General features: G+C 38.8%; 3 protein-coding genes across 4 annotated transcripts; 2 read left to right on the top strand and 1 right to left on the bottom strand.

Moving 5' to 3' along the window:
* The first annotated feature begins 677 nt into the window (after window positions 1-677).
* LOC109012627 (scarecrow-like transcription factor PAT1) lies at window positions 678-5,376 on the top strand. 2 transcript variants are annotated; one of them, XM_018994355.2, is made up of 3 exons: window positions 678-898; window positions 1,532-1,591; window positions 2,553-5,376. In XM_018994355.2, exon 3 carries the CDS (start codon window positions 2,750-2,752, stop codon window positions 4,388-4,390), a length of 1,641 nt encoding a protein of 546 aa, XP_018849900.1. In that variant the 5' UTR covers window positions 678-898; window positions 1,532-1,591; window positions 2,553-2,749; the 3' UTR covers window positions 4,391-5,376. The 2 variants fall into 2 exon arrangements, with proteins under 2 accessions (XP_018849900.1, XP_018849898.1); XM_018994353.2 differs by lacking the exon at window positions 1,532-1,591.
* Window positions 5,377-6,729: 1,353 nt separating this feature from the next.
* LOC109012628 (BTB/POZ domain-containing protein At5g48130) lies at window positions 6,730-9,679 on the top strand. The gene is made up of 4 exons (XM_018994357.2): window positions 6,730-7,010; window positions 7,110-7,179; window positions 7,411-8,562; window positions 8,854-9,679. The coding sequence occupies exons 1-4, from the start codon at window positions 6,904-6,906 to the stop codon at window positions 9,550-9,552; spliced, it is 2,028 nt and encodes a 675-aa protein (XP_018849902.2). The 5' UTR covers window positions 6,730-6,903; the 3' UTR covers window positions 9,553-9,679.
* Window positions 9,680-9,747: 68 nt separating this feature from the next.
* On the bottom strand, window positions 9,748-12,182 carry LOC109012629 (thymidine kinase a-like). Its single transcript, XM_018994358.2, has 4 exons — window positions 11,744-12,182; window positions 11,188-11,332; window positions 10,454-10,575; window positions 9,748-10,285 (listed from the first exon to the last, which is right to left on the bottom strand). The coding sequence occupies exons 1-4, from the start codon at window positions 12,025-12,027 to the stop codon at window positions 10,009-10,011; spliced, it is 828 nt and encodes a 275-aa protein (XP_018849903.2). The 5' UTR covers window positions 12,028-12,182; the 3' UTR covers window positions 9,748-10,008.
* Between the last annotated feature and the right edge of the window lie 1,043 nt (window positions 12,183-13,225).

Here is a 13,225-nt window from a genome sequence, read left to right as displayed (position 1 = left end):
TTCTTTTGACTCATGGCTCGCAACCCCAACCTCTAATCTTCTTTATTTTTTTAGCTTATTTGAAACTTTATTGCGTGTAGTAAGGACAGAAGTTCTGTAGATATGTATGTATCGTCGTATTATCCAGTAGATCCAGAGCCAAACAAAAGTCTTTTAATGTAAGTTTTAGAGCTGTTGAAATTGGTAGATAACAGTGCCAATGTCATACACGCTGCGACCTTTGTGTACAAAAGGCAGAAATCAATGGAATTTGTTTTTTACTCGAAACTCTCTCGTTTAAGTTGCAGGCAAACACAAATTAAAAGGATCATAGTATATAGTCAGTGAGGTGGCTTGCAGCAGTTTAAACAAAAAAGAAAGAAAGATAAAAGCATTGAAGTACTTAGAGATGCCATCCTCACGTACAGAATCTTATCTGCACTGGCAATTGTTAATATGCATTAACAGCTACAGTTATAGATACTATGTCCACATATGGCAAGCAAATGACCCAGAATCATTTAATGCAACGTCCAAACGAAATACTCATATTAACTTGTGAAAATACTTTTTACTTTGCTGCATATTAGTAATATACCCATAATTATTGTAATAGACCCGTTTTTTATTTATTTATTTATTTTACAATATTCTCATTGGGTTTGACGGCTGATAAGAGTAGAATTTCACTTGGATGATGAGAGAGAAGGAAGGGTCTTTGAAGCACATGAAAGTATTCTATGATAAAAGGGGTAGATATGTAGTTTCGTTAACCAGAGGGCTTTTGCAAATTTCTTATCTTTTTGGTCCACAGGTGGTTTCTCTTCTGCTGCGGACTCTGCTCTCTGCTCTCTCTCTCTCTCGGTGAAAGACTCGAGTTTGATAGTGGAATTCTAACCTTGGAAACTCGTGGAGTAAGGTGGGTTTGAAAACAACCGATATTAGGATGAAACTGAAACTTTAATTATAGCTATAGTTCGTTTGCTATTGCTTTCCTCTTGAGTGCTCTGTTTTGCGGGATGTTAATTGGTATGTCAAAATCAGTTCCTTTCGGGAAAAATTTGAAAACGAAGTCATTTTCTTTTACATGTTTGAGCATTGCTTGAAAATGGGTTGGTCCCGAAGACGAAATAGAAAATGCGCTGGTAATGGATCGCTGAAATGTTTTGCGCATTTTTCCTTTGGAATTTTATGTTTTCTATTGAAGTTCTTTCCATGATGTAAGATTGAAGCTTGAACCTTCTCATCACCTCTAAATGGTTTAAACTTGGATTTCCAGTGTCTGTTGTCTTTGTGTGTGCCTGAGAAAAAAGGGGAGGGGTGGGGCATTTGAAGACCAATTCAAGGAATGAGATTCTTAGTGCTGAACTTATTTGTTGATTGTACAATTTTCTGTCTGTGAAGAAGGATTTGGGTGGTTATGAAGGGTATCATTGGTTAGTGGCATATGTTTGTTTTTCGGTCAAAAAAAACCTTGTTTGGGGGGTTGATGGTGGTGAATGTAATCGATTTGAACTTGCTGAGATACAGAGCCCCTTTGATTTTTTGACAGTGGGATGACTGATGATTTTTTTTAACCTCGGATGGCTGATGATCTGGTAGCTGATATTAGGTAGGTGAAAAATGCTGTTAGTTATCTATTTAATCTTGTAGGGTTTAATCTATATGCTGAAGTGTATACTGAACTTCACCAGACCTTTTCTAATATGATGGCCTTTCAAATTTTCTTTGCTTTTGTGATGCGTTTAATTGGTGAATTTGTTATACATTATCTGCTGCTATAATTTAGAAAAAAAGATAGTTGAATTTTGTGAGTTAACGAAAGATCTGTTAACGTTTGATGCAGAGTGAGAATGAAGCACCATACCATAGTAAGGGGTTAAAAGAAAATTTAAGAATGCCCGATCTTACCAGTTTTAGTTAATCAGAATTGGAGACCTCTTTTTATGTGTAGCTTAACTTGTATCTATCATAATCTTCATAATGAAATTACTTCCCATTTTCTGATATTTTTATTTAAGTTTCAACTGGTCAATTTCTCGTCTTTGTTTATCTTGTAATTGTACCTGATTGCACTCCCATGGTTGTGAATGCTTGCAACTTTCCTACTATGTATCGTTTAGTTTCCTACTTGAGTATTCATTTCTTATCTGGGTTCTACAAGTGGTCAGAGCTTGTAGAATCCCATATAAAAGTTGAAAATTTGTGAATTTTGTAGAACCCATATAAGAGTTCAAAGTTGACCACTTCTAACACAATTACACACCCCTTTCACATTCGCATGGTACCATTACCAATTCATATGTAATTTATCTTCCCTTCTATCTCCAAGATAATTTTAACCCCCATCCCAATTGAAAGATTTCCCCATGTTATCATATTCTGCCCCAGAATTTGAAGAACATGATTTTTATTCATTCTCTTTTATTTTTTTAGGGAATGATTTGCATGATTCTGGTATTCTTTGTTGATTATGTGTAATCTGTTTATATACATTTTCTTTGGGGAGAGGTCATCTGAAATTTATGCAGTTGCTGATATTGGTTTAACCAAGGTCTGTTGTTGCCACACAGATATTGAGCTTGTTTTATGAGAAAAAAACCCAAGAATTTCAAATTTGCTGCCATGAATACCGAATAACAGCTACAACAGGCCGCCTTCTGGCAAGTGGGTTTTTAGTTCAGTTCCAAAAACTACTGTGCCCGAAAAGATTCCTCAGTCAAGCTTTTTGACAGGGACGTGGCAGACTCTGCTGGTAGATTATTCTTCAATGCAAGCATCACAGCGGCACAGAAGTTCGGGCATGTCCAGTGGATTGTACTATCAACCAGTTCGAGAAGTTGAGGCCTACTGCTTGCCTCAGTTTCGAGCAATTGACCACCAGCTACACTCCAATGATGGGAGCCAAGGGACCCACTTCTTGGCTCAGAATTCCTATGAACGGTACTGCACTTTGGAGTCCTCAGCAAAGGGAAATTATGCTGTTTATACTTCCCCATCAACTGTCAGTTTCTCACCCAATGGAAGCCCAATGTCACAGCAAGATTCTCAGTCATGCCCTGCTGACCAGCTTCATTCCCCTGACAATACCTGTGGCTCTTCAATAAGTGGATCCTGCATAACTGATGAAGTAAATGACTTCAAGCACAAACTGAAAGAACTGGAAACTGTAATGATGGGTCCTGATTGCAATTTTCTTGACAGCTATGGTTGTACCTTCCAGAATGGCACAAGCAATACCTCACCAGCAATGGACAGCTGGAGACAGATATTGGAGGCAATTTCCAATAGGGATTTGAATCATATTCTCATTCTCTGTGCAAAAGCAGTATCGGATAATGATATGTTAATGGCACAATGGTTGATGGATGAATTACGTCAAATGGTGTCGGTTACTGGTGAACCAATCCAAAGATTGGGAGCATACATGTTGGAAGGGCTTGTTGCACGGCTGGCCTCCTCAGGAAGTAACATTTACCAATCGTTGAAATGTAAAGAACCAGCAAGTGCCGAGCTCCTCTCTTATATGCATATTCTTTATGAGGTTTGCCCTTACTTTAAATTTGGCTATATGTCTGCCAATGGAGCCATTGCAGAAGCCATGAAGGATGAAAACAGAGTTCACATCATTGATTTCCAAATTGCTCAGGGGAGTCAATGGTTGACTTTAATCCAGGCTTTTGCTGCTAGGCCTGGTGGACCACCCCACATCCGCATAACAGGTATAGATGATTCCATGTCAGCTTATGCTCGTGGAGGAGGACTAAGTATTGTGGGAAAGCGACTATCTAACTTTGCAAAGTCCTTTAAGGTGCCATTTGAGTTCCATGCTGCAGCAATGTCCGGTTGTCAGGTTCAGCTACGGAATCTTGGGGTTCGATCTGGGGAAGCTCTTGCTGTGAACTTCGCTTTCATGCTACACCACATGCCCGACGAGAGTGTCAGCACTCAGAATCACCGGGACAGGATACTGAGGTTGGTCAAGAGCCTGTCTCCAAAGGTGGTGACGCTTGTTGAGCAAGAATCCAACACAAATACTGCCGCATTCTATCCACGGTTCCTTGAAACACTGAACTACTACACAGCTATGTTTGAGTCGATCAATGTGACTCTTCCTAGGCAGAGTAAGAAGCGGATCAATGTGGAGCAGCACTGCTTGGCAAGGGAGGTGGTTAATATAATAGCTTGTGAGGGGCCTGATAGGGTGGAACGGCATGAGCTTCTTGGTAAGTGGAGGTCACGGTTCAAAATGGCTGGATTTACTCCATACCCTTTAAGCTCCTTGGTGAATGCCACCATTAAAACGCTGTTGGAGAACTATTGTGACAAATATAGGCTTGAAGAAAGAGATGAAGCTCTTTATCTTGGTTGGATGAACAGAGATTTGGTTGCTTCTTGTGCATGGAAGTGAAAACTGGGCACCGGTAGATGCCATATCTTAGGATTGGAGCAAAAAGCGGAGGTAGAACATGTAGTTTTGGTCCCTTTTTTTATTTTGTAAGCTGCTGACAGTTATGAAGAAGGTGCCTTCTTGTGTGTACCCATTATTATATATCAACCTTGGCCATTAAAAAAAATACCTTGGCCATTTTCATCAAGACCATTTCGAAGTCCTGAACTTTCTTGGTTGCGGGTTGAGAGAGAAACCAATTTCCGGTGAGATTGCGGGTCCCGGATGGAATGTACTTTGAGTAATTTGACATAAATGTTATATTCCAAGAAAGTTTAATGCTGGTTTTGGCAAAGTGTCTTCTGTGATCCCGACTACTATACTCTCTCTCTCTCGGGGTGGATAAGGTGCACCGTGCATGATCTAGACACAAAACAAATTGCCCTTACATACACAATGAGAATGGTAGTGGGCATACACGATGAGAATGGTAGTTTGCCCACACTTTTGCATATAACAACATAACGGATGGTATTAGCCCGATCAGTGTTGATTTTTCTATCGTATTGCAGGATCATAGCCATCTTCCATGCAAGAATAAGATCTTAATGAATGGCACATCAAGATATTCTATAATCCAGGAGGGGTAGCAAAAAAACACAAGGACAAATAAAAAAGTGATGACATTGTTAACAAGAAAGTAGCTGAAACTGCTCTCATATATTCGTGGAACTGGCTTTGGTCCAGTTCATTAGATGCTCATCCCCAAGAAAAAAGTGGAAGGCAAGGAAAAATGAAAGCTCCCTACTTGCCATATGCCGGTGCTGATCATGTCGAGAGACACCATGACGAGAGCATTTGTGACTTTCTGGAACCAGAGCTTCATCAGTCAGCTTTGGGACAGGTCCTCATATCAAAATTAAGGAATAAGTTTCTAGGATAGCAGACATCGGCATGAACTCATATCTGTGAGACTATCCCACTAACGACCCCTCTCTCTCTGTAGGGAAAAAACGCCACGACACGTTAAGAAGAAAGTACGTTCTTTGTAATGAGCAAAGTGATTAATTTTGTTTTTCCCTTTCACATGCTTACAAAAATTGCAGAAACATCAGATGCATAATTAGTGAAACTAGACTGACGATTTTAGGTCTTCAAGAAATGTTTGAACCTGCATTTTCCTCTTGCATTTAATGGTAAAGGGGAGCCGAAAACACTGAGAAAGCAACCCAAACAGCTTTTGAAATTCCAAAATCAGTGGATGCTGACTTTCTAGAATAAACTAGGTATGTTGCTTCATTGAGATCAAAGCATAAATCCCTTGTGCAACTTAAAAAGGTTCTGTATTGCTTGAGTTCTCGAGATCTAAGATGAGGTATTCTAATATCTGTGAGACTTGCCAAACCCTGAAGGAATTACAATCTTTTATAAAGTATAAACCACCATGAATGAATGCAGGTACGTACGTGTGTACAAAAAATCCTTGAAACTCAAGACCAAAACATACCTATACGCGTGTCTGCATACCCACGAACATACGTAATGAATACGGCCTAAACTAGTGTAATAGTATTTCTTTACATGAGTTCTTATTGGGATTGAGAGTTGTTTGGAAAAAGCAAGCAAAGTTCCTCCTCCCAAAGAGCCCGAATTTCAGAAGCCGTGCCGTCTTGGTTGGTTACCATATGCCACAAAACTTCATGCGCACTTCAAGTTCATCTCTCCCTTCTATCATATTTTATTCATATTATTTCTATTTGTTTTCCGTCTTTCAATCTTCTTTTCTATTTCCCAACACACCCTTTTCATTTTTTCCGTGAGATACCCACCAGCTCCATTAATATTCTATACGAAGCATCCTTCTAATACATGTACATTTTACTCCCAAAACCTCCATTAATCAATCTTATCGGTTAGTATTTTGATCATCATGCCCAATAAGAGATGATCTACGTGATCACAGGAGTTCATTTACACCAATTGATGTTGATTGCAAGATCAGATTGACTAATCTGAAAATCACACGAATTATATAATACCTTTTAATCATAAAACAAGCTTGCAGTGCAAGCCACATATTTGAATGGGGGTAGAATGCCTCCACAATTTGCTGACCGAGGCCAAGTGTATGATATTCAAACTTTCCACCACTCGAGAACGTTTTTGTAGCCTTAAAATTTGGCTATCGAGTTTCACTCGTGTGCATTAGACTTTGACTACAATATGAAATTCACGAATGTGTGTGCAGACAATCAGATCAAGCCACCTCGTTTTCTTTTTATATATATGTGAAATGCAAGCTTGATTAGAAAAAAAAAAAAAAAAGCAGATCAAGCCACCACTTTTCTCTCTTCCATTCTATTTTATTCCGCTGGTTTTCTGGGTTCTAGAAGCTCCAGTGCTCTTTTATTATGATTGTTGAGACGGGTTTCTACCATTTATGGCCATCGAAAGAGAGAGATTCAGAAGCATATGTTTACTCGACTGCTTTCTCTAGTTCCACTTTCAGTCAACAGTAGTTTGAGAGCACTTGTATGAGCTTACTAATGGAAGTTGTGAGAACGAAAGATAGTTCAGTGGCCTCAAGTCCTTTCTCTTCACCTAACATCAGGGCCTTGCTCAAGATCAAAATTATGTCATGGTAAGGTTATTGGTTCGGTAGTGTTTATTTACCTTTCTGATTAGCATGCATTGCAAATGTTCTTCTGAATTCGTGACGTTGGTTGGATCTTTGTCTCAGGAGCCAAGAGACTGGTTTGCCGGTTTCTCTTCGTGTTCGAGTTGGTGATAGAATATTCAACCTGCACAAGGTATGAAAACTGTCAAATATAAGTTCAATCTAGTGAAAAGTATCTGTTATTGCATATACCAACAAAAACATTTGCAGCTTTGTTTGTGAAAGTAAAGATCTCAATTTAGAACCTTTACCATGCCCCACAAAGCAGGGTTTCTTGCGTTCTTCAGAATTGTGTAAGATTTAAATGGATTGAATGTAGTAGCACAAGCTTACTTTTAGGTTCTCTTCATTGTTGTGTTTACAGAACCCATTGTCTTCGAAGAGTGGATACTTCAAGAAAAGAATAGACGACTCAGCCGATGTTGAGCTACCACAAGATTTCCCTGGGGGACCAGATATGTTTGAAATGATTGCGCTATTCGTCTATGGTTCTTCCACATTGGTAGACCCTTTTAATGTAGCAGCGCTGCGATGTGCAGCAGAGTTTCTTGAGATGACAGAAGATTACTGCTCCAGTAACCTCTGTGAGAGGTTTGATCTCTATCTGAACCAAGTGGTTCTGCAAAGTTGGGATGACACCCTGATTGTGCTTCAAAAGTGCCAAACGTTGCTTCCATGGTCTGAGGAGCTGCTGATAGTGAGCCGCTGCATCGAGTCTCTGGCCTTCATGGCTTGCATGGAGATTCTTGACCCAGAGAGGAGACGGGACCAACCAGTTGTCACATTGGAGGCATTGGCCAGCCAAGCTTGGAACTGTGAAACAGTGAAGGAGATAGTGAGCAAGGACCTCTGGATCAAGGATCTGATAGCTTTACCGTTTGGATTCTTCAAAAGAATAATAGGATCTTTAAGAAGACAAGGTATGAAAGAAAAATATGTAAGCCCTCTCCTTATTTTCTATGCAAACAAATGGGTACTCTCCAAGAAGACACGCCAATTTTGGGAGAACTCCACCGAGAAAATTGGGAATGATGACACAAATAACAAAGTTGCAGCAATCCTCCACGGCATACTTAATCTGCTGCCCATGGGGGAGAAAGCTGGTAGAGCTATTCCTGTCGGATTTTACTTTGCACTGCTTTCTAGATCCCTTGAAGTTGGTTTGAGAGGTGATAATAAGGTCAAGTTGCAAGATCAGATAGCGTGTATGTTGCACTTTGCTCAAGTGGAAGATTTTGCCCTACCGAAAATTGGAACAGAGTCAATTTCTTCTAGCATGGAGTTGGCTGCAATGGAGAGCATAATGTCAACATACGTATCATCTAACTTGGATACGAACCATACTCCTTCGGAAAGCAACTCAATAGTTGCAGAGTTATGGGATGCATATCTCTCCCATATAGCTCCAGATCCAAACATGGGACCTGAAAGATTCATAGAACTCATTGAAAGAATACCAATCCCTTGCAGACAGAGCCATGATCAACTTTACAGGGCAACGAACACATTCCTACAGGTAAGCTTTCACAAATCCCAGCTTTCCTTTAAGATGCAACTTAGATGAAATTATATCACATTGAAGTCAAACACGTATCAAAGAATGATTGGTTATGTTTGCTTGGATGATGATCCTAGAGCAACAAACCAATACAATTTTGGAATTGACAAAGCAATTGAAACCAAGTTGTGTAGCTTCTTGGCTACAAAAATGAAACAAATTCATGATGTTTAAAAATTACATGTCTGAATACATAAGATAATTATATAAAGTTTGATTCCCTAATAATAGTATATTTCTTTTCTTCAGGCACATCCAAGTATATCACAGGAAAAGAAGGCGGCAGTCTGCAAGTATCTCAACTGCCAAAAACTGTCACAAGAGGCATGCATCGAAGCTGTTCAAAATGAGTCAATGCCACTACGTTTGATTGTCAAGGCACTTTTTGTTCAGCAGCTCAACACACACCAAGTTTTCAAAGAATGCTCAGACTCATTTAGGTATACACATTGTGGAGAGTTCTCTGGAAGCCTCTCAAGCTCTAGGTGTCCAAACTCCAAAAGCCAGAATCTAGGAGAAAGTCCATACATGGATGGAGTAGAGCCAAGCAGTAGACCTTTGAGTCTCTTGTTACAAAAAGATCTTCCGACACAGAGGCCTGAGTTTTCAAGAAAGGAATACGAGTCCACAAGCTTGAGAATTCAGAATCTTGAACAAGAGCTCATGTCCTTGAAGAGGAGCCTTCAATGGCAGAACCGTTCAAAGACAACAGAACCAATTTCAAACAAAACACAGAGCATCAAACCATATGGTCTGGAAACTAGTTCTCTGAGCAAAAAGAGGAACCCTCTAGGACAAGTGACAGGTTGTATTGGCTCTGTGAACTTTGCTTCGCAAAGAAAGTATGCCAGTCGACTACTGAAGGTCTTTCACCACATTACCTTATTTGGAAGTAGGAAAACGAAGAGAAAGTCAAGTGCTCATGGTCTATGGTCTAAGTTAATGTAGCAGAATAACTATCAGCATAAAATGTACCAAGTAATTGATCCTCTCTGGATCTAGTTGGGGAAAAGGAAATAAGATGTACGATTACATACAAGATCTTTATTATGACAATACATAAAGAAATGCATGCAATCAATAACATATATTTATATCAAAATGGCGATGAGCATATTTACAAAGAGATTCAACAAGTAGATGTGGAGCAAGACAATAGGACCTCTCTATCAACTCATTAAACCAACATCATAGTGAATGAGTTATCATAACAAATGGAAGAACATGACTTTTTGTGCTAAACATAATAAAATACATCTCCACTAATAAGTGGATTTAACTCTATCCCATATACATAACAACAGGAAAACTTCAAATGAAAATGTCCAAATTCCTCATCCAGACAACTGACTGAAAAAATATGAGCCAAGAGAAATATAGGGAGCTTTAAACAAGCCATATATGTTACTGAACAACTGAAGTTGCCTCAATAAAGGAATCACTCTTAACTTTGTAGGATTCAAGAACATTCCTTGCTGCTTCCATGACAACTTGTCCATTGGCATAGTGCTGGCGACAGACAGGCATGTAGACATCAGCCCCACCAATAAGTTCCGTCTGTGTCTCTTTTGTCTTTCTCAAAGTAAAGAAAGCTCGTTTGCCACAGATTTCACAACGAGCCGTCAACTTGGTTACAGAATCCGCAAGGGGTATTATGTCAAGTACTGAGCCAAAGCTCCTTCTGCCAATTATAGTTATGTGCGGGTCAAATGGGAAGCAATAGCATGCCAAACAATCAACGAAAGAAAACTGTGGAAACAGGTAGAAGGCTATAGATACTACAAGAGGTCACTACAAAAAACATAATCTTATTGGAAAAAAAAAAAAGAAAATCATATTTGTAGAGCACCTCAAGTAATCCCCATCCAGGCCTGCAACAATTACAGTTTTCCCATCATGATCGGCAGCCTTACAGCAAAAATCATAGAGATCCTCAAAAAATTGAGCTTCATCAATACCAATTACATCCAGCTGTCAACATAATATAATATCAGATCAGCAACACTCAAGAGACTTTGCAACATGAAGGTAAAACATCACCATCACTTCGACTATATCCTCCCCATACACTGGATATGCGTGTTAATTAAACTATTCCTCCTACATGTAAATCAAACTGGATAAAAGCCTAAAACTAATTCTACTAAAAGCTTCATCCCTCTGCCTGCCACTCTGCACCAAAACCCTGCACAATTTAGTAAGAGTTTCAAACAAATGTAGAACAGAGTACATTTATTGATTTGAGCCCTTTTACATTTTCTTATAAGTAATTTTAGCCCTTTTAACAGTTGATAATCTTGCAAAGTTTTGAGCAATCAATTGGTGTGACCCATACATCACAACAATCATTAAATTCTAGGTGTTCTATCCTTATCTATAAGGAACCAAATATTACACACCCAGAGTACCCGTTTTAAACTGAGCGTTAAATTATTACTTCATACATCAATAGGCTTAAAAACCATCAATATCTAGCAGTTCATTCATTGGAATACCTAGTAACTGAGAATAAAGAAAAACAACATAGTTAAAGAAAAAGTAAAACCCAACAAAAATACTTTTTTTTTTCAACTCAAGAATCACCTTTTCATAAGCATCATCTCCAAACTTCTGTCTAAACGACAACAGATCTGGCAATGCCAAGCAAGGAAATTTCATCCCATCATGCGTCACGACTGAATCTATAGCATATCTTGTATCCTTGCTTGATTTTATTATTGCAATATTGCTGCACAAAATTCACTTTTATGTAAAAGACCAAACTCACTTTTACAAAAGCTTCAAATTTAACTATATAATAAATGAGTCTTTGCTAACTTCAACTTAATCTAAACATGACCCTAAACAATTGAACTAAAAATACGCTCTTATTGAACAAAACTTCGCATCCATAGCGAAAACCCATCAGTAGACCAAGGTTAACCAATCCATTTAAATAGCAGAGTATTAGAATTAGTTTGTAACAGAGCAACCGAATTAAACTAGTTTGTAACAGAGACACCAATCCCTAGGTGTTTGGTTAGAACCACGGTTTTCTTCAGCCACAAGTGAAGACAATCAATAAAATTAAGGTACGTTCTAAAAAAAAAAAAAAAAGAATTAAACTATGAATTTCAGCAAAATTGTAAACATAATATACCTGCCAGTGCTGCCCTTGGACTTGATCCGGCGGAGCAGAGCGGTGGTTTTGCCAGCGAACATGGGGCCCACGATGACATGGACTTCGCCGGAAGTCCGGCCATGAAGATCACAGCTGTTGTTCATGGAAATTGAGGACTTGAAGGAGGCCATGGAAGCAGTGCCGCAGTGGTCGAGAGACGAAATCCGGGACCTTTGAGAAATGGGAATTGGGGGAACTTGAAGACGTTGAAGGGGTCGATAGAACGAGTAGTGCGTTGGTGGAGATGGAAAGGGAGCGTCCATGTTCGAAATAAATACGCAAAAATGAATATTTGAATTTTGATTTTAGGGTTTGAAAGTGAACTTTGGAGGGAATTGGGTGTGTTTTTGGAGGGGCTTCGATTTTGGAGGGAAAATTTTGGGGGAATTAACGTTAACGGCAACACCGTTGTCTTGTACACACCTATCTATTCGATAAGGTTGAAGTTTTTTGGGAACAATTATAGGGTTAAAGTTAAACGACAACAACCTCTTGTATCATCACCACAATATTCTTTTTATATAATGTAAAAACACATTACAACTATTGGCTCAGGCTGGCCATTATTCTCCTCCTCTTCTATTTGCAGATTTTAGATCACCTTCAAAGGTAAACTTGATTGATTGTGTATTTTGGGCAAATAATTTAACAGGGGTGAGAGCTATACCGGATGGACTAATTGCATTGCAGCTTTGCATGAAGTGGTGGTGAATTGGCTGAAGGGTAGGTTGGGATTGTGTTCATTTGGCCTGCTTAGGCTCATGTTCTAAGACAGACACAACATTATTATATGTTTATTTGATCAGGTTCAGGTACCTGCCTTGAGGTGTCGATAATATCCTTGCACAGTGAAAGAGAGATTGTACAAACTTCTCGGTTTTTTGCTACCTTTGAATCAAGGCTTATCTTACATCTTTTCTCTAAGCGCCGGAAAGTGGGTGTGTTTGGCAAGTGAGAGTACTCAAGTACTCTCACTACTATTCTTTATTTTATTATTACTTTTTATCTACTTTTCTACTATTCATTATTTTTTACCTACTTTTTACTACTATTCAATATTTTATTATTACTTTTTCATTATTTTTTTATTACTATTCATAAACATTCTCAATACTTCTCACTACCCAAACGTACTCTTTGCTTTCTCTCAAGTTTTTTGGCCATTATTCCAACAACGAAGCTCAGTTAAGGACGGTTTTAGAAGGTTTGTTGTTGTGCAAGCAAATGGGTTTTTTGTTCATTGACATTGAGTGTGATTCTTTGATGGTGGTATCTTGGATTTTGGTTAGAGATTGTACAGTTTGGTATCTTTGGAATTTTTGAGATAAGTTGTTGTTCCTTCTAGTGACTTTGAGTTCTCTATTCATCATTGTTTTAGAGTGTAATAAAGTGGCTGATTCCCTAGCGCAAAGGGGTGTGTTGGGTGAGAATAAACTGATTAAGCAATGCTACACAACTTTT

The sequence above is a fragment of the Juglans regia genome, chromosome 1, assembly GCF_001411555.2.
Source record: "Juglans regia cultivar Chandler chromosome 1, Walnut 2.0, whole genome shotgun sequence".
NCBI lineage: Eukaryota > Viridiplantae > Streptophyta > Magnoliopsida > Fagales > Juglandaceae > Juglans > Juglans regia.
The sequence above is the reverse complement of the archived record's forward strand: the minus strand, read 5'-3'. Positions and strand labels throughout refer to the sequence as shown.